Source organism: Phoxinus phoxinus (assembly GCF_949152265.1).
Source record: "Phoxinus phoxinus genome assembly, chromosome: 17".
Classification (NCBI taxonomy): Eukaryota; Metazoa; Chordata; class Actinopteri; order Cypriniformes; family Leuciscidae; genus Phoxinus; species Phoxinus phoxinus.
In genome coordinates, this window is record NC_136892.1 from 31727845 (window position 1) to 31749865 (window position 22021).

Sequence of the window (22021 nt, forward strand, 5' to 3'; positions counted from 1 at the left end):
ATATCAGGATACCACATGTATCTAATACATTTATTTTTCATTTAAACTTAATACATGATTTTTTTGTTGAAGTTTTGTCATGAAGTTTGTTGTTTCATATATTGTGTCCTGATGTCTAAAAGACTATTTGAGCAAAACATTTGCACCTGGATAATCTAGAGTGATTGTAAGTGTGATGATCATCTGCTAAATGAGCAACAACGACCACAATTCACTCCTTCAGTCAGTGAAGCTCCCACAGCCGTTCATGAGAGTTTAAATGCTGGGAATATTCCCATCTTCCCACAGGAGAAGACGAAGCAAGCAGGAGGAATTACTCCAGGAGAAACTACGGACATACTATTGTAAAGATGGAGATTAAGGAAGAACCCTGCAGAATAAAAGATGAAGATACAGAGGAACAAATAGGTTGGTGTTTTCCTTCATTCTCTTTAATGACTGATGAGGAACATTTAGATGAAAACTCACATATAATTTTACATCTAAAACTAGATACTAGTAGACTCAGAAGTAAACTAGATTTGTTCTAAATTAAGAATGAACTTTATTTCTCATTTGTCCTTTTTTAAATTGAACTGAATATGTTGATTTCAGACCTGATGGAAGTGAATGAAGGCAAACACCATTATTTCACAAATGAAGATGAAAAACTGACATATAAAAATGAAGACAAACCTCTGTTTCCAAAACCTCATCATTTCAAAAATGAAGATGGAAATGCAGTCGTTTCAAAGACTGAAGAGAATTTCACACAGAAACAAGCTGGAAAATCTGGAGTCAAAGGATCTTTCACCTGCTCTGAGTGTGGAAAGAGTTTTTCACTACTGAAACATTTAAAAGTGCATGAGCGTATCCATACTGGTGTGAGACCTTATGTGTGCTCTGACTGTGGGAAGACCTTCATTACATCCAGCTGCTTAAAATCACACCAGAGAGTTCACACTGGAAAGAAACCGTACAAGTGTTCACACTGTGGGAAGGGATACGCTCATTTAGGAAGCCTGAAAGATCATGAGAGAATTCATACTGGAGAGAAACCGTACAAGTGCTCATACTGTGGAAAGAGTTTCACTCGATTACAAACCTTAAAAAGACACCATGTTCGGATCCAATGTTCTGATCCAATCTGACTTGTAATGTTGCTTGAATCATAATCATACACTGTTCGCTCGTTGGCCAGAGGAGAACTGAGCGACTGAGTCTGGTTTCTCCCAAGGTTTTTTCTCCATTCTGTCACCAGATTGAGTTTTGGTTCCTTGCCACTGTTTGCCTTGGATTTTGGCTTGCTTAGTTTTAACAACATTATTGATCTGCCTTACTTAAGGTGGATGATTATGATGATGATGCAATTTTTTTCTAGAAATAAACAGTTGTTCTCTTTGATACAATCTGTATTGTAAAAAGCATTATATAAATAAAGGTGACTTGACTTGACGTGAATACTTTTTACAGTAAATGTACTGTACTTCCATTTACAGTATTTTGTGTATTCACTGTAAAATAAAATAAAAAATTAGACACTGTGATTTTAGTTGCATTTACAGTATTGATTGTTTTACTGTGGAAGAAAAAAATGATGAAATACTGTGATTTCAATTGCATTTACAGTGCTGTTTATTTACTGTACAAAAAAACAGTTAAGCACTGTTTTTTATGTATTGTATGCAATACGGTACTATTAAAACTAGGTAACAGTTATTCACGGTATAATTTAAATACTGTATCACTGTGATTTAATATTAGCCATCATTAAAAGAATCACCCATATTCTAAAATATTGCAATCAACTGCAGACAATAAGAAAATTGTTAAAAGTTATTTATTTAAAACATTTGGTGAACGACAAAACAGGTACAACATAAGGGATAATGGACATTGGACAACACGCCATTAGACTATCCAAAGTTAACGCACGTTCTAGGTTGTAATGTGGCCACGGCGCGCAGCGGAGTGTGTTAACTTTGGATAGTCTAATGGCGTGAAGTTAATTTTCCCGCTTATTCTACTGTTGCTACATTTTTTTATTTACGACTGAAGCAAATTTTACAAAACGAGGCTAATTCATTACAAGTTTTGTAAAGTTACAGAGCAAACTGTTACTAGTTGATTCACTAGTTCCGCACGACTGGTTTCTATGATGGAACAATAATGCAAATTGACACAATACGGTAAAAAAATGGAACGACTTTGCAAAGCCATGCAAATAACTGTTAATTATTACCACGCTCTAAAGAGCAATAAAAAAACACTATGGCAATATTGAAATTAAATAAAACATTGAACAATAAAAAATGAAATATTAAACATTTGCATGAACATTTCAAACAGAAATGAAAAGAAACTTCGTAGAAATGTAATTCCCCTGCCACTTGACAAAGGTCTATGACCTCTTGCATGCCCTGACCTTGGAGACCTAGAATCCCAGTTGGAGCCCTGAAATTAAAGAAGAAAACACATTAACAATTACATTGATTACAATTACTTTGTATTGCATCACATGATGAGGGTCTAAGATGATGATGTTGGAGTTGTGTCAAGGTACTTGACATGGGCTGGAGAGAAACTGCACAGACGGACTTATTTTCTTCAATGGCACCATTTACTTTCAGTGTTTCCATCAGATTAGAAAGCAATTTGTGGTGGGGGGCCTGTAATCATTCAAAATAATTACTTCGTTAATATTTCGTTACACAGAACATTATTATATTAAATATGAGCCAATAATTATTTATACCTTCACAAAATGCAAATATTTAGTAGACGAGAATAAAAAATGACACATGTGTAACGTGCTTCTGTAACGGATTTCGGCTTAGCCAACCTCAACACATTGGACACTTTTGGGTTAGTTCACACAAAAATGAAAATTATTTTGTTAATTACTCACCCTCATGTCATTTCACACCTATAAGACCATCGTTCATCTTCGGAACACAAATTAAGATATTTTTTTATTAAATTCTGAGAGCTTTCTGACCTTCCATTGGGAGCAATGCAACTAACACATTCAAGGCCCAGAACGATAGGAAAGACATCATTGGAGTAATCCATGTGACTCCTATGGAAGTAAAATAATGCCAAATGTTTTTTAAATAAAAAAAGCCTGTTGAATTGCATTAACCATGCTTGCATTTTAATGCATTGTATTTTTAGGGCTTGCATTTTTATGGGCTGAAATTCCAACACATTTCAATTCCAAACATTTCAAACACATTTTCATTAATACAAATTCAATAATCCATATTCACCTTTCATTTCCAAAATATTCAAACTGGTTAAAAATACAACCTATAATATTCAACAGGCAATTTTCGGTCCACTTTATTTCGCTTAACAAATTCGCTTCCACAAATTCAGTGGTTCAAATTCGACAGTAAATTCAACATTGACATCCAGGAACTGCAGGAAAAGCAGTAGATTACCGAGCATAATCTCCATCTGCTGTTAATCGATCTCACCAGCAGGGAGTGCAAGCGCGTGTTGTTGACGAAGACCAGAGCAACAGTTAGAGCAAGCCATTTATTCATAAAAACTGATTTATAGAAATGTAAGTGTATTTGTGATTATTATGAAGGCTGTTTTATGTTTAATTCAGTGTCTTCACAGTCCCTGTGTAGCCTACATGCATCTTTCTCTACCGTGAACGAGATTATAATGTTATTCCCCTGATGCTGATGTAAAGAACAAATGTTACATTTGAGGTAGACATATAGAAACGCGTGTGATTGGCTGTACGGCTCAACGTATGCCTTTGATTGTTCAGGTCAATCAAAGGCATATGTTGAGCCGTACAGCCAATCACACGCGTTTCTGCTGAGTTTAAAAATGCAACGTCCAATCGAAGGCGGTTAGATTAGTTTCCGGGGAAGAAATCCGGTGTAAACAGATCACTTGGACGTCGTTGTGGAAAAGAGATAAAAACAATATAAATACTGTACGTTTTATCACACAAACTGCTTGTTTCGTGTCTTAGGCCATCAATGTGCTCTTACGATGGGGAATGTTTAATTTGGACTTTTCTCTGCATGCTTTTGGATACAGTGCCTATATACCTGCATTATATGACTTACAGACAAGAACGGTTTGACCTAAAAATATCAAAATTGAAACTACTGCGGAGACAAAGACACCTACATCTTGGATGCACTTCAGGTAAGCTAAAACATACCAAAATTTAATTTCAAAGTGAACTATCCCTTTAAGTAAAATTAGGTACTGCTCCTTTAAGGCGGAACGCACTCTCTCACTCATGAGTGGCCAGTCGGTATGAGGAGCGCGAGCTGTGATCATCGCATGTATGTGTGTAAAGCCTGTTTTATATTTCTGTCGCTTTTCCCCGGTTTTATTTCTATTCAGTAACGCAGTTGATACTGGAGTGTTTTGCAAACTGTCCCGTGTGTGTGTGTGGGATCGTCGACGCTGATAAGTAACCACTGTGGAATATCAGATACGTGAGTGTTTGTTTACACTTGGCTACAACCATTTAGGCAAGCCCTCTGTGTAAAGCGTTACAACATCTCTACATGATATGAGACTCAATCTTATTCTCACTGTAAATAAAATAAGCAGCTTTGCAGCGTCTCGGACATGAAGTTTAATTCGCTTTCTAAAAATGCGGCGCCAAACTTAAAATAGTCTGTTCAACTTAAAAACAACAACATGTCTCTGGACCTTGCGGTTTTTCCTCTTCACTGACCGCGTCTCGATTTTAACATGTGAATGTCTCTTAACTGATTGAAAGATAAACAGCGCATTCTTATATCAGTGTTGTTATTGTGTGAGCAGACAGATTTCCTCAAACATTACGTTTAACAACATTAATAGTGAGCCAAAGATAGCAAGGTTTCAACTGAACTATCCATAGGTTCAAAAACAGATTATAGACTATTATGTGAGCCAAAATTAAACTTTACAACATTTTCTAAATGTTCTGCTGTAATTTATGCAACAGTTTTAGTGGCAGAAATGACTATAGTGCATCTCATCTGAATGACAATTACAAACTATTCTTTTGTCTCTATTTTGCACACATTCCCACATCAACCTTTAATTCACTTAAACTGTGGATAATCTAGAGTGATTGTAAGTGTGATGATCATCTGCTAAATGAGCAACAACGACCACAATTCACTCCTTCAGTCAGTGAAGCTCCCACAGCCGTTCATGAGAGTTTAAATGCTGGGAATATTCCCATCTTCCCACAGGAGAAGAAGCAAGCAGGAGGAATTACTCCAGGAGAAACTACGGACATACTATTGTAAAGATGGAGATTAAGGAAGAACCCTGCAGAATAAAAGATGAAGATACAGAGGAACTAATAGGTTGGTGTTTTCCTTCATTCTCTTTAATGACTGATGAGGAACATTAAGATGAAAACTGAAAAAATGACTTAGTTTGACTTAGAAAATGTTTTGCTTAATTGTGACTCGCCTAGAATACTTTACTTGAAGTTTTAAAATTTGATATGTTGATTTTAGACCCGATGGAAGTGAATGAAGACAAACAGCATCAGTTTCAAAATCCTCAGTATTTCAAAAATGAAGATGGAAACACAGTAATTTCAGAGACTCATTTCACACAAAAACTAGCTCGAAAATCTGGAGTCAAAGGATCTTTCACCTGCTCTGAGTGTGGAAAGAGTCACATCCAGAAAGGTAGCCTTAATCTGCATATGAGGATTCACACTGAAAAACCGTTCACATGCTCTCAGTGTGGAAAGAGTTTCAGTTGTAAAAGTAAACTCAATGCTCATCTGCGCTGTCACTCTGTAGTGAGATCATTCAGCTGTGATCAGTGTGAGAAAACATTTGTTGTGAAATCATACTTAAGACAACACCTTAACGTCCATACTGGTGTGAAGCCTCACTTTTGTTCTTTTTGTGGAAAGAGTTTTTCACGACTGCAAACTTTAAAAGAGCATGAGAGTATTCATACTGGTGTGAAACCTCATGTGTGCTCTGACTGTGGGAAGACCTTTACTACATCCAGCCACTTAAAATCACACCAGAGAGTTCATAGTGGAGAGAAACTGTACAAGTGTTCATACTGCGAAAAGAGATGTACTCATTTAAGAAACCTGAAAGATCATGAGAGAGTTCACACTGGAGAGAAGCCGTACAAGTGCTCTTCATGTGGGAAGAGATTCACCCAATCATCTCATCAACGGTATCATGAGAAAAATCATTGCCCGAAGTCGTCTAAATGAGCGAAGTTCACATTCACGTCCATGATTTACAAATAATTTGACATTCAGATTGTTATAATAGGGGAGCGTGGGGCACAACCTAACGCGGGGTTAAATGTAACACGCACCTTTTACACAGTTAGTCAGGCTCAAGCAGGTTGTGTTTCCGCTCATTTTCTCTCGCTGCCAGAAGACGGTCTCCCGCAGATTTGTGGAAAGTTTTGATAAGATTTCGTGAAGATACTGGACAAAGAGTGTTTTGACACCATGCAAGTACCGTATTTTCCGGACTATAAGTCGCACTTTTTTTTCATAGTTTGGCTGGTCCTGCGACTTATAGTCAGGTGCGACTTATATATCAAAATTAATTCATACTGACTGAGATGAGCCGAGAGAAAACATTACCGTCTACAGCCGCGAGAGGGCGCTCTAGTTGGCGAAGTTGTTCAGAAGCGACACCGAGGAAGAACTCAATGGATTCAGTGTTGAGGAATGAGATCGGGAGCTTGGAGAACTTGCTTACCGGTAACTTGTCGGACTCGCTGGCTAATGTTAGTTTAGCCTATTCAGCCCCAGGTATATGTTCTTTATGCTATTGTGTTAGGGGTTCCCGCAGAAAATGTGTTAGTTAAGATGTAACGTAACTTAACTTAACTTTGTGTTAGCCTACGTGTCGTCACCATACACCTCAGCATAAATGCTCCTGATAAATTATGTTATTAAAGCATTAATTTTCACAATCCACTGTTAATTTAACATAAAAGCAAGCAGGCTGCGTGCATGGTTTGCCATGACTGAATGCGCGCTCCCTTAATAATTCCTAAAAGCTGACATATACATCCTCTACGTCGTCCATCAGGCTACCGGAAACTAGACACCCCCTATCGGTTTCGCAGCCGAAAGTAGCATATGCTAACGTGCACATAGTCTATTCACTCCTTCAGTCAGTGAAGCTCCCACAGCCGTTCATGAGAGTTTAAATGCTGGGAATATTCCCATCTTCCCACAGGAGAAGAAGAAGCAAGCAGGAGGAATTACTCCAGGAGAAACTACGGACATACTATTGTAAAGATGGAGATTAAGGAAGAACCCTGCAGAATAAAAGATGAAGATACAGAGGAACAAATAGGTTGGTGTTTTCCTTTATTCTCTTTAATGACTGATGAGGAACATTACGATGAAAACCGACATATAATTTAACATCTAAAACTAGATACTAGAAGACTCAGTAGTAAACTGGATTTGTGCAAAATTGAGATTTTGAACAATATTTATTTTTGTTTCTCAATTATACTTTTATTGAATTATGTGAATTTTATTTGTTTATTTTAATTGTTTATTTCAGACGAACAGCACCAGTTTCAAAAACCTCATTATTTCACAAATGAAGATGGAAATGCAGTCGTTTCAAAGACTGAAGAGAAGTTCACACAGAAACAAGCTGGAAAATCTGGAGTTGAAGGATCTTTCACCTGCTGTGAGTGTGGAAAGAGTTTCGCATGTAAATCATATCTGAACCAACACATGATATCTCACACTGGAGAAAGGCCTTATTCATGCACTCAGTGTGGAAAGAGTTTCATTCGCAAAGGAAACCTAAATGTGCACATGAGGATTCACAATGGAGAAAAACCGTTCACTTGCTCTCAGTGTGGAAAGAGTTTCACTCACAAAAGATCTCTCAAATATCATCTGCTTAACCACTCTGGAGTGAGATCGTTCAGCTGTGATCAGTGTGAGAAAACATTTGTTTTTGAATCAGACTTAATAACACACATTCAAACTCATACTGGTCTGAAGCCTCACTTTTGTTCTGTATGTGGAAAGAGTTTTTCACGACTGCAACATTTAAAAGTGCATGAGAGTATCCATACTGGTGTGAGACCTCATGTGTGCTCTGACTGTGGGAAGACCTTCACTAGATCCAGCAGCTTAAAATCACACCAGAGAGTTCATAGTGGAGAGAAACTGTTCAAGTGTTCACTCTGTGGAAAGAGTTTCTCTCGGTCAGGAAACCTGAAATATCATGAGAGAGTTCACACTGGAGAGAAACGATACAAGTGTTCACACTGTGGAAAGGGATACGATCATTTAGGAAGCCTGAAAGAGCATGAGAGAGTTCATACTGGAGAGAAACCGTACAAGTGCTCACACTGTGGAAAGAGTTTCAATCGATTACAAAACTTAAAAAGACACCATGTTCTGATCCAATGTTCAGTTCAATCTGACTTGTAATCAGTGGTGTAGTCTACGTGATACGCAGGTATACGCCGTATACCCACTAGGAAATGGCAAGTATTTCCACTTAAAAAAAGCGTGAGGATACGCAACAACTTCGTTTTGTTTCAGAACTTTCACACTTTCATTCATAAATTCACCACGTCTGTGTTTGCGAAGCGACACGGATCGAATCGCGTAATCCACTCACATATGGAACTTACTGTATAAAGAAGAACGTCACGAAATTTGGTCATTTTTGAATGAATTAATCAAATCTCGATATGGACTAGTGTCTGTGAATATTAAAGCTCAAAGAGACTGCAGCTGTTCTACGCGTCTCTTGGATGAGCGCTCAATGTACAAACACACTCACTGAAGCGCGCGTGACACTCGTGGTGTTTTCAGCGTTTCACTGTAGCTATGAGGACATGATGTAGGCTACACATGTGCACTTCATCACAGAGCTGCTATGAGAGTCACTTCACGAGAATTTCACCATTTAATTTGATAAAACTATCGTCATTCATTCGTAACATATACACACAGAAACTGTAATGTCTTTACAACCTGTCAAAATAAATGTTCGGCATAACTTGAAGAAATTATAACAGAAATATTTTACTATTGCACAGTAGAGTATACTTTAAGTAGGCCTAATAATAATAATAGTTTATTAAAACACACTGAAACTCAAATGTTTACAAATGTTCTAACTCAAAGAAATTATTAAAAGGAATTGCACATAAAATAGCTACTTTAAAATAACAATAATAATGAAATCTAAAATTTTATTTTAAAAAGGAATATCAAATAAGTTTTCATACTTGTTTTAATTTAAACAGTAAACTTGCCAAAACAAAAACACCATTTCTAAAAGTAAATATGTATTTTTGCTTATAATGGTTTAATTAATAGGCTTTTTTTTTCTCTTTTTTTTTTTGTCAGCTGATAAAACCTGTGCTTCAGGGACCGTATTCATATAGCATCTAAGGCTAAATTTAGCTCTTAATTGGCTGAGTTAGATGGTGATTAACACTCAGTCCAGTCTGTAAATGTCATTGGCTGTTAAAGTCTTGTGTTGCTTATAATAAATTGACACGTTGATAATAACACTTAGTCTCATAATGCTCTCAATTACATGTCGTTGCATACTGTGTGCATTAGTGAGTGTGGTGGTGCTTATGGGGTGATGCATGGGACGGGTTAGTATGAGGCGCTGGGGGGTGTGGGGGTGTACAGTATATGTAATCACAGTATACTCACTACAAAAAACTAGACTACACCACTGCTTGTAATGCTGCTTGAATCATAATCATACACTGTTCGCTAGTTGGCCAGAGGAGAACTGAGCGACTGAGTCTGGTTTCTCCCAAGGTTTTTTCCTCCATTCTGTCACCAGATTGAGTTTTGGTTCCTTGCCACTGTTTGCCTTGGATTTTGGCTTGCTTAGTCGGGGACATTTATTATTCAACAATATTATTGATCTGCCTTATTTAAAGGTGCTATGTGTAGTTTTTATACTAAAATGAATCCATTTTTAATTGCCTGTGTGTGAAGGGGTTGTAGTCTCACAATAAAATGATCCACTTGGCGGGTTTTGCTATTACCTCTGAAAGCAAGTATTCCCTTTTCTATGTGAAGTCTCCGGGTCGGATTTGCCGCAAAATCCAGTGACGTGACTGAGACCTGCATGCGCTCCCGAGCGTCTTGCCTCTCGCCTCGTCTACTGACTTTGCACTCAACAGCGACGACACTGCAACTTTATGACATGGAGTCTGCTAATACTAGGAAACGACCAGCACAACACAAACTCCACATAATAATAAAAAACAAAAAAGCACGAGCACTCGCTTGTAAACATATTGGTTGCAATCTGAAGCATCACCGCTAGATGCCGCTAAAAACTCCACATTGGCCCTTTAAGGTGGATGATGATGCAATTCTTTTTTCTAGAAACAAACTGTTGTTGTATTATTTTCATGTTATCACTGTGAAGCTGCTTTGATACAATCTGTATTGTAAAAAGCGCTACATAAATAAAGGTGACTTGACTTGACTTGACCAGAGAATTCATACTGGAGAGAAACCTAATGCTGCGTTCACCCCAAAACACGAATAGAGCGTCAAATTCGAGTCAATCGCGTCTAGTTTGACGCTTGAACATTTTGAATGTCCGAGGCGCAATCCGCTTCTTGTGGGAGGGGCAAGTGCTAGGCGGTGTCTGTTTGCAAGAAAGGCCGCGAAATTTGCGGTTTAATCATAGCCAGCTTAAAACTTTTTGGTACGTATTCTAATGACAAAGATGTATTAATGATATTAAGAAGAGGATATATGACCTCTGGAAGCATCTCTTTCAGCAGCTTAGTCGGTATCGGGTCTAACATGCATGTTGTCGATTTAGATGATTTAACGAGTTTAGAAAATTCTGCTTCTCCTATAGTAATGAATTAATAAAAATTTTCCTTAGGGAGACTACAATGCTCTCCCTGATGCGATACTGTAGTAGACGGTTGCATAGTTATAATTTTCTCTCTGATATTATCAATCTTATGAGTGAAGAAGTTCATAAAGTCATTACTGCTGTGCTCCTTGAAAACTTCTGGGCTAGAAGCTTTATTTTTCATTAGTTTAGCCACTGTTTCAAATAAATACCTTGGGTTTTGTTTATTTTCTTCTAATAGGGTTGAAAAATAAACAGATCTGGCATCTTTTACGGCCTCTATATGCAATCGTGCTCTCTTTCCATGATATGCGAAATACCTCTAGTTTTGTTTTCTTGCAGTTGCGCTCCATTTTTCTGGCTGTTCTCTTAAGGGCCTGAGTGTGCTCGTTGTACCACGGCGTTGGACTATTTCCTTTAATCTAAAAATAAAAGTTTGTTTATTATGCGTGCAGGGCAACCACCCAGTAGAGCATTACAACAATCTAGCCTTGAAGTCATGAACGCATGAACTAACTGTTGTACATTTTTCATTGAAATAAGTCGTAATTTAGATATATATTTTTAGATGGAAGAATGCGGTTTTACAGATGCTAGAAACTTGGCTTTCAAATGAAAGATTGGTATCAAATCTTTGATTGGCAGTCCCTACCAGCCGTTTGATGTAGTTCTTAAAAAGCAATTTCTGTAAAAGAAAATATCTCCCTTTGCTTTGAACAGGTATCAGGTATAATATTCTGGGAACAATTAACCTAACATCGTATCATTATTTCAAACATGCTTTTTTAAAGTTTAGTTAATATTGCTGCATTAAACTTTGTATTAAACTTTAGACTACAGTAGCCTTTGTTATATATTATAAACTATGTGCAAACTAGTTTCAATGAATTGTCAAGATTGATGTTCTATTGAAATACAATATTAATCACAATCTATTCTATTTTCTGTTCTAACTTATTTCTGTCATTGGTTTGCATTATATGCTTGTGGACCTAATGCAAATATAGGCCTATGTTATTATTAGTTTTTTAATAGCATTTTATTTATTTATTTTATTTCCTTGTTTACAATTCCCCCAGAACCCCCATGATCCTGAAGGTCAACTGCACCTCTTGTGGTGTGGAGTGTAATTGCCGATAACTATAAAATAAATATCAGGATACCACATGTATCTAATACATTTATTTTTCATTTAAACTTAATACATGATTTTTTTGTTGAAGTTTTGTCATGAAGTTTGTTGTTTCATATATTGTGTCCTGATGTCTAAAAGACTATTTGAGCAAAACATTTGCACCTGGATAATCTAGAGTGATTGTAAGTGTGATGATCATCTGCTAAATGAGCAACAACGACCACAATTCACTCCTTCAGTCAGTGAAGCTCCCACAGCCGTTCATGAGAGTTTAAATGCTGGGAATATTCCCATCTTCCCACAGGAGAAGACGAAGCAAGCAGGAGGAATTACTCCAGGAGAAACTACGGACATACTATTGTAAAGATGGAGATTAAGGAAGAACCCTGCAGAATAAAAGATGAAGATACAGAGGAACAAATAGGTTGGTGTTTTCCTTCATTCTCTTTAATGACTGATGAGGAACATTTAGATGAAAACTGACATATAATTTAACATCTAAAACTAGATACTAGTAGACTCAGAAGTAAACTAGATTTGTTCTAAATTAAGAATGAACTTTATTTCTCATTTGTCCTTTTTTAAATTGAACTGAATATGTTGATTTTAGACCTGATGGAAGTGAATGAAGGCAAACACCATTATTTCACAAATGAAGATGAAAAACTGACATATAAAAATGAAGACAAACCTCTGTTTCCAAAACCTCATCATTTCAAAAATGAAGATGGAAATGCAGTCGTTTCAAAGACTGAAGAGAATTTCACACAGAAACAAGCTGGAAAATCTGGAGTCAAAGGATCTTTCACCTGCTCTGAGTGTGGAAAGAGTTTTTCACTACTGAAACATTTAAAAGTGCATGAGCGTATCCATACTGGTGTGAGACCTTATGTGTGCTCTGACTGTGGGAAGACCTTCATTACATCCAGCTGCTTAAAATCACACCAGAGAGTTCACACTGGAAAGAAACCGTACAAGTGTTCACACTGTGGGAAGGGATACGCTCATTTAGGAAGCCTGAAAGATCATGAGAGAATTCACACTGGAGAGAAACCGTACAAGTGCTCATACTGTGGAAAGAGTTTCACTCGATTACAAACCTTAAAAAGACACCATGTTCGGATCCAATGTTCTGATCCAATCTGACTTGTAATGTTGCTTGAATCATAATCATACACTGTTCGCTAGTTGGCCAGAGGAGAACTGAGCGACTGAGTCTGGTTTCTCCCAAGGTTTTTTCTCCATTCTGTCACCAGATTGAGTTTTGGTTCCTTGCCACTGTTTGCCTTGGATTTTGGCTTGCTTAGTTTTAACAACATTATTGATCTGCCTTACTTAAAGCTGCAGTCCGGCACTTTTTTGTGTTTAAAAATATCAAAAAAGACATTTTTGAAAAAAAACGTAACCAGCCAGTGTTCAAAACGATCTGCTTGCCTTACCTCGATTCAAAACGGTAAGCTTGTAATAATGATTTTAATTCCAGTGGTACTGGTGGATTTCCGCGGGAATTTCGAGCATGTCTTTGCGTCATTACGTCACTTCTGTACACATAGAGAAGGAGTCCCCGGCTAGCGTGTGTGGATGATCAATGTGTGTCGACAATCACCAGTGACAACTGGAGATTCACCAGTTGTAAAACACAAAGACTTCGGACTTCAGATTGGCTACAGAAAAAATATATTTTTCACGTTTTGACGTGATATAAGCAATCGTTAGATTTAATCAGCATGATATAGCTCCTGCAATGCTTCCCCCCACCCCCCGAATTTGGTCAGAACAAAAGTGAATGTTACTTACTTGTTCAGATGACATTTTCCGATGAAAATTCTAATGTTGACACTTTCAAAAAGTATACTCTGAGATTGCTGATGACAGTACAGTATCCACAGCGACGCAGCAGCGACAGGTTCTCCTCAATACATTGTGTTCATCCGCGCTGTTTCATGCCGATTTACTACCCACGCACAGTTAATAATTCCGCGAATAACTGCAATTGCAGATTTCGAACAGAGATGGCGACAAAGAGGAAAAACGACGGACTGCAGCTTTAAGGTGGATGATTATGATGATGATGCAATTTTTTTCTAGAAATAAACAGTTGTTCTCTTTGATACAATCTGTATTGTAAAAAGCATTATATAAATAAAGGTGACTTGACTTGACGTGAATACTTTTTACAGTAAATGTACTGTACTTCCATTTACAGTATTTTGTGTATTCACTGTAAAATAAAATAAAAAATTAGACACTGTGATTTTAGTTGCATTTACAGTATTGATTGTTTTACTGTGGAAGAAAAAAATGATGAAATACTGTGATTTCAATTGCATTTACAGTGCTGTTTATTTACTGTACAAAAAAACAGTTAAGCACTGTTTTTTATGTATTGTATGCAATACGGTACTATTAAAACTAGGTAACAGTTATTCACGGTATAATTTAAATACTGTATCACTGTGATTTAATATTAGCCATCATTAAAAGAATCACCCATATTCTAAAATATTGCAATCAACTGCAGACAATAAGAAAATTGTTAAAAGTTATTTATTTAAAACATTTGGTGAACGACAAAACAGGTACAACATAAGGGATAATGGACATTGGACAACACGCCATTAGACTATCCAAAGTTAACGCACGTTCTAGGTTGTAATGTGGCCACGGCGCGCAGCGGAGTGTGTTAACTTTGGATAGTCTAATGGCGTGAAGTTAATTTTCCCGCTTATTCTACTGTTGCTACATTTTTTTATTTACGACTGAAGCAAATTTTACAAAACGAGGCTAATTCATTACAAGTTTTGTAAAGTTACAGAGCAAACTGTTACTAGTTGATTCACTAGTTCCGCACGACTGGTTTCTATGATGGAACAATAATGCAAATTGACACAATACGGTAAAAAAATGGAACGACTTTGCAAAGCCATGCAAATAACTGTTAATTATTACCACGCTCTAAAGAGCAATAAAAAAACACTATGGCAATATTGAAATTAAATAAAACATTGAACAATAAAAAATGAAATATTAAACATTTGCATGAACATTTCAAACAGAAATGAAAAGAAACTTCGTAGAAATGTAATTCCCCTGCCACTTGACAAAGGTCTATGACCTCTTGCATGCCATGACCTTGGAGACCTAGAATCCCAGTTGGAGCCCTGAAATTAAAGAAGAAAACACATTAACAATTACATTGATTACAATTACTTTGTATTGCATCACATGATGAGGGTCTAAGATGATGATGTTGGAGTTGTGTCAAGGTACTTGACATGGGCTGGAGAGAAACTGCACAGACGGACTTATTTTCTTCAATGGCACCATTTACTTTCAGTGTTTCCATCAGATTAGAAAGCAATTTGTGGTGGGGGGCCTGTAATCATTCAAAATAATTACTTCGTTAATATTTCGTTACACAGAACATTATTATATTAAATATGAGCCAATAATTATTTATACCTTCACAAAATGCAAATATTTAGTAGACGAGAATAAAAAATGACACATGTGTAACGTGCTTCTGTAACGGATTTCGGCTTAGCCAACCTCAACACATTGGACACTTTTGGGTTAGTTCACACAAAAATGAAAATTATTTTGTTAATTACTCACCCTCATGTCATTTCACACCTATAAGACCATCGTTCATCTTCGGAACACAAATTAAGATATTTTTTATTAAATTCTGAGAGCTTTCTGACCTTCCATTGGGAGCATTGCAACTAACACATTCAAGGCCCAGAACGATAGGAAAGACATCATTGGAGTAATCCATGTGACTCCTATGGAAGTAAAATAATGCCAAATGTTTTTTAAATAAAAAAAGCCTGTTGAATTGCATTAACCATGCTTGCATTTTAATGCATTGTATTTTTAGGGCTTGCATTTTTATGGGCTGAAATTCCAACACATTTCAATTCCAAACATTTCAAACACATTTTCATTAATACAAATTCAATAATCCATATTCACCTTTCATTTCCAAAATATTCAAACTGGTTAAAAATACAACCTATAATATTCAACAGGCAATTTTCGGTCCACTTTATTTCGCTTAACAAATTCGCTTCCACAAATTCAGTGGTTCAAATTCGACAGTAAATTCAACATTGACATCCAGGAACTGCAGGAAAAGCAGTAGATTACCGAGCATAATCTCCATCTGCTGTTAATCGATCTCACCAGCAGGGAGTGCAAGCGCGTGTTGTTGACGAAGACCAGAGCAACAGTTACAGCAAGCCATTTATTCATAAAAACTGATTTATAGAAATGTAAGTGTATTTGTGATTATTATGAAGGCTGTTTTATGTTTAATTCAGTGTCTTCACAGTCCCTGTGTAGCCTACATGCATCTTTCTCTACCGTGAACGAGATTATAATGTTATTCCCCTGATGCTGATGTAAAGAACAAATGTTACATTTGAGGTAGACATATAGAATCGTCCAATCGAAGGCGGTTAGATTAGTTTCCGGGGAAGAAATCCGGTGTAAACAGATCACTTGGACGTCGTTGTGGAAAAGAGATAAAAACAATATAAATACTGTACGTTTTATCACACAAACTGCTTGTTTCGTGTCTTAGGCCATCAATGTGCTCTTACGATGGGGAATGTTTAATTTGGACTTTTCTCTGCATGCTTTTGGATACAGTGCCTATATACCTGCATTATATGACTTACAGACAAGAACGGTTTGACCTAAAAATATCAAAATTGAAACTACTGCGGAGACAAAGACACCTACATCTTGGATGCACTTCAGGTAAGCTAAAACATACCAAAATTTAATTTCAAAGTGAACTATCCCTTTAAGTAAAATTAGGTACTGCTCCTTTAAGGCGGAACGCACTCTCTCACTCTCTCACTCATGAGTGGCCAGTCGGTATGAGGAGCGCGAGCTGTGATCATCGCATGTATGTGTGTAAAGCCTGTTTTATATTTCTGTCGCTTTTCCCCGGTTTTATTTCTATTCAGTAACGCAGTTGATACTGGAGTGTTTTGCAAACTGTCCCGTGTGTGTGTGTGGGATCGTCGACGCTGATAAGTAACCACTGTGGAATATCAGATACGTGAGTGTTTGTTTACACTTGGCTACAACCATTTAGGCAAGCCCTCTGTGTAAAGCGTTACAACATCTCTACATGATATGAGACTCAATCTTATTCTCACTGTAAATAAAATAAGCAGCTTTGCAGCGTCTCGGACATGAAGTTTAATTCGCTTTCTAAAACTGCGGCGCCAAACTTAAAATAGTCTGTTCAACTTAAAAACAACAACATGTCTCTGGACCTTGCGGTTTTTCCTCTTCACTGACCGCGTCTCGATTTTAACATGTGAATGTCTCTTAACTGATTGAAAGATAAACAGCGCATTCTTATATCAGTGTTGTTATTGTGTAAGCAGACAGATTCCTCAAACATTACGTTTAACAACATTAATAGTGAGCCAAAGATAGCAAGGTTTCAACTGAACTATCCATAGGTTCAAAAACAGATTATAGACTATTATGTGAGCCAAAATTAAACTTTACAACATTTTCTAAATGTTCTGCTGTAATTTATGCAACAGTTTTAGTGGCAGAAATGACTATAGTGCATCTCATCTGAATGACAATTACAAACTATTCTTTTGTCTCTATTTTGCACACATTCCCACATCAACCTTTAATTCACTTAAACTGTGGATAATCTAGAGTGATTGTAAGTGTGATGATCATCTGCTAAATGAGCAACAACGACCACAATTCACTCCTTCAGTCAGTGAAGCTCCCACAGCCGTTCATGAGAGTTTAAATGCTGGGAATATTCCCATCTTCCCACAGGAGAAGAAGCAAGCAGGAGGAATTACTCCAGGAGAAACTACGGACATACTATTGTAAAGATGGAGATTAAGGAAGAACCCTGCAGAATAAAAGATGAAGATACAGAGGAACTAATTGGTTGGTGTTTTCCTTCATTCTCTTTAATGACTGATGAGGAACATTAAGATGAAAACTGAAAAAATGACTTAGTTTGACTTAGAAAATGTTTTGCTTAATTGTGACTCGCCTAGAATACTTTACTTGAAGTTTTAAAATTTGATATGTTGATTTTAGACCCGATGGAAGTGAATGAAGACAAACAGCATCAGTTTCAAAATCCTCAGTATTTCAAAAATGAAGATGGAAACACAGTAATTTCAGAGACTCATTTCACACAAAAACTAGCTCGAAAATCTGGAGTCAAAGGATCTTTCACCTGCTCTGAGTGTGGAAAGAGTCACATCCAGAAAGGTAGCCTTAATCTGCATATGAGGATTCACACTGGAGAAAAACCGTTCACATGCTCTCAGTGTGGAAAGAGTTTCAGTTGTAAAAGTAAACTCAAAGATCATCTGCGCTGTCACTCTGTAGTGAGATCATTCAGCTGTGATCAGTGTGAGAAAACATTTGTTGTGAAATCATACTTAAGACAACACCTTAACGTCCATACTGGTGTGAAGCCTCACTTTTGTTCTTTTTGTGGAAAGAGTTTTTCACGACTGCAAACTTTAAAAGAGCATGAGAGTATTCATACTGGTGTGAAACCTCATGTGTGCTCTGACTGTGGGAAGACCTATACTACATCCAGCCACTTAAAATCACACCAGAGAGTTCATAGTGGAGAGAAACTGTACAAGTGTTCATACTGCGAAAAGAGATGTACTCATTTAAGAAACCTGAAAGATCATGAGAGAGTTCACACTGGAGAGAAGCCGTACACGTGCTCTTCATGTGGGAAGAGATTCACCCAATCATCTCATCAACGGTATCATGAGAAAAATCATTGCCCGAAGTCGTCTAAATGAGCGAAGTTCACATTCATGTCCATGATTTACAAATAATTTGACATTCAGATTGTTATAATAGGGGAGCGTGGGGCACAACCTAACGCGGGGTTAAATGTAACACGCACCTTTTACACAGTTAGTCAGGCTCAAGCAGGTTGTGTTTCCGCTCATTTTCTCTCGCTGCCAGAAGACGGTCTCCCGCAGATTTGTGGAAAGTTTTGATAAGATTTCGTGAAGATACTGGACAAAGAGTGTTTTGACACCATACAAGTACCGTATTTTCCGGACTATAAGTCGCACTTTTTTTTCATAGTTTGGCTGGTCCTGCGACTTATAGTCAGGTGCGACTTATATATCAAAATTAATTCATACTGACTGAGATGAACCGAGAGAAAACATTACCGTCTACAGCCGCGAGAGGGCGCTCTAGTTGGCGAAGTTGTTCAGAAGCGACACCGAGGAAGAACTCAATGGATTCAGTGTTGAGGAATGAGATTGGAAGCTTGGAGAACTTGCTTACCGGTAACTTGTCGGACTCGCTGGCTAATGTTAGTTTAGCCTATTCAGCCCCAGGTATATGTTCTTTATGCTATTGTGTTAGGGGTTCCCGCAGAAAATGTGTTAGTTAAGGTGTAACGTAACGTAACTTAACTTAACTTTGTGTTAGCCTACGTGTCGTCACCATACACATCAGCATAAATGCTCCTGATAAATTATGTTATTAAAGCATTAATTTTCACAATCCACTGTTAATTTAACATAAAAGCAAGCAGGCTGCGTGCATGGTTTGCCATGACTGAATGCGCGCTCCCTTAATAATTCCTAAAAGCTGACATATACATCCTCTACGTCGTCCATCAGGCTACCGGAAACTAGACACCCCCTATCGGTTTCGCAGCCGGAAGTAGCATATGCTAACGTGCACATAGTCTATTCACTCCTTCAGTCAGTGAAGCTCCCACAGCCGTTCATGAGAGTTTAAATGCTGGGAATATTTCCATCTTCCCACAGGAGAAGAAGCAAGCAGGAGGAATTACTCCAGGAGAAACTACGGACATACTATTGTAAAGATGGAGATTAAGGAAGAACCCTGCAGAATAAAAGATGAAGATACAGAGGAACAAATAGGTTGGTGTTTTCCTTCATTCTCTTTAATGACTGATGAGGAACATTAAGATGAAAACCGACATATAATTTAATTTTTTAATTTTAATGGATTTGTGCAAAATTGAGATTTTGAACAATATTTATTTTTGTTTCTCAATTATACTTTTATTGAATTATGTGAATTTTATTTGTTTATTTTAATTGTTTATTTCAGACGAACAGCATCAGTTTCAAAAACCTCATTATTTCACAAATGAAGATGGAAATGCAGTCGTTTCAAAGACTGAAGAGAAGTTCACACAGAAACAAGCTGGAAAATCTGGAGTTGAAGGATCTTTCACCTGCTCTGAGTGTGGAAAGAGTTTCGCATGTAAATCATATCTGAACCAACACATGATATCTCACACTGGAGAAAGGCCTTATTCATGCACTCAGTGTGGAAAGAGTTTCATTCGCAAAGGAAACCTAAATGTGCACATGAGGATTCACAATGGAGAAAAACCGTTCACTTGCTCTCAGTGTGGAAAGAGTTTCACTCACAAAAGATCTCTCAAATATCATCTGCTTAACCACTCTGGAGTGAGATCGTTCAGCTGTGATCAGTGTGAGAAAACATTTGTTTTTGAATCAGACTTAATAACACACATTCAAACTCATACTGGTCTGAAGCCTCACTTTTGTTCTGTATGTGGAAAGAGTTTTTCACGACTGCAACATTTAAAAGTGCATGAGAGTATTCATACTGGTGTGAGACCTCATGTGTGCTCTGACTGTGGGAAGACCTTCACTAGATCCAGCAGCTTAAAATCACACCAGAGAGTTCATAGTGGAGAGAAACCGTTCAAGTGTTCACTCTGTGGAAAGAGTTTCTCTCGGTCAGGAAACCTGAAATATCATGAGAGAGTTCACACTGGAGAGAAACGATACAAGTGTTCACACTGTGGAAAGGGATACGATCATTTAGGAAGCCTGAAAGAGCATGAGAGGGTTCATACTGGAGAGAAACCGTACAAGTGCTCACACTGTGGAAAGAGTTTCAATCGATTACAAAACTTAAAAAGACACCATGTTCTGATCCAATGTTCAGTTCAATCTGACTTGTGATCAGTGGTGTAGTCTACATGATACGCAGGTATACGCCGTATACCCACTAGGAAATGGCAAGTATTTCCACTTAAAAAAGCGTGAGGATACGCAACAGCTTCGTTTTGTTTCAGAACTTTCACACTTTCATTCATAAATTCACCACGTCTGTGTTTGCGAAGCGACACGGATCGAATCGCGTAATCCACTCACATATGGAACTTACTGTATAAAGAAGAACGTCACGAAATTTGGTCATTTTTGAATGAATTAATCAAATCTCGATATGGACTAGTGTCTGTGAATATTAAAGCTCAAAGAGGCTCAATGTACACACACACTGAAGCGCGCGTGAAGCTCGTGGTGTTTTCAGCGTTTCACTGTAGCTATGAGGACATGATGTAGGCTACACATGTGCACTTCATCACAGAGCTGCTATGAGAGTCACTTCACGAGAATTTCACCATTTAATTTGATAAAACTATCGTCATTCATTCGTAACATATACACACAGAAACTGTAATGTCTTTACAACCTGTCAAAATAAATGTTCGGCATAACTTGAAGAAATTATAACAGAAATATTTTACTATTGCACAGTAGAGTATACTTCAAGTAGGCCTAATAATAATAATAGTTTATTAAAACACACTGAAACTCAAATGTTTACAAATGTTCTAACTCAAAGAAATTCTGAAAGAATAAAATAGCTACTTTAAAATAACAATAATAATGAAATCTAAAATTTTATTTTAAAAAGGAATATCAAACAAGTTTTCATACTTGTTTTAATTTAAACAGTAAACTTGCCAAAACAAAAACACCATTTCTAAAAGTAAATATGTATTTTTGCTTATAATGGTTTAATTAATAGGCTTTTTTTTTCTCTTTTTTTTTTTGTCAGCTGATAAAACCTGTGCTCAGGGACCGTATTCATATAGCATCTAAGGCTAAATTTAGCTCTTAATTGGCTGAGTTAGATGGTGATTAACACTCAGTCCAGTCTGTAAATGTCATTGGCTGTTAAAGTCTTGTGTTGCTTA

The 22021-nt window shown here is 37.2% G+C and overlaps 1 protein-coding gene across 4 annotated transcripts; it reads left to right on the forward strand.

Moving 5' to 3' along the window:
* The first annotated feature begins 145 nt into the window (after positions 1–145).
* LOC306984757 (uncharacterized protein) lies at positions 146–21792 on the forward strand. Of its 4 annotated transcripts, XM_079586417.1 has the most exons (6): positions 146–408; positions 5205–5321; positions 5478–5654; positions 17803–17919; positions 19800–19916; positions 20110–21792. In XM_079586417.1, the coding sequence occupies exons 1-6, from the start codon at positions 351–353 to the stop codon at positions 20997–20999; spliced, it is 1476 nt and encodes a 491-aa protein (XP_079442543.1). In that variant the 5' UTR covers positions 146–350; the 3' UTR covers positions 21000–21792. The 4 variants fall into 4 exon arrangements, 3 of the variants coding, with proteins under 3 accessions (XP_079442543.1, XP_079442544.1, XP_079442545.1); XM_079586418.1 differs by lacking the exons at positions 146–408; positions 17803–17919; positions 19800–19916; positions 20110–21792 and adding exons at positions 4252–4451; positions 7194–7313; positions 7530–9052; XM_079586419.1 differs by lacking the exons at positions 146–408; positions 5205–5321; positions 5478–5654 and adding exons at positions 16845–17050; positions 18076–18252.
* The last annotated feature ends 229 nt before the right edge of the window (positions 21793–22021 follow it).

What these genes read in the sequence shown, in the direction of transcription:
- LOC306984757 (XM_079586417.1), top strand. Translation starts at nt 351, where the DNA reads ATGGAGATTAAGGAAGAACCCTGCAGAATAAAAGATGAAGATACAGAG. An exon ending in AGATACAGAGGAACTAATTG is followed by an intron (nt 17,920 to 19,799) that starts GTTGGTGTTTTC and finishes ATCTTCCCACAG; the next exon opens with GAGAAGAAGCAAGCAGGAGG. An exon ending in AGATACAGAGGAACAAATAG is followed by an intron (nt 19,917 to 20,109) that starts GTTGGTGTTTTC and finishes TGTTTATTTCAG; the next exon opens with ACGAACAGCATCAGTTTCAA.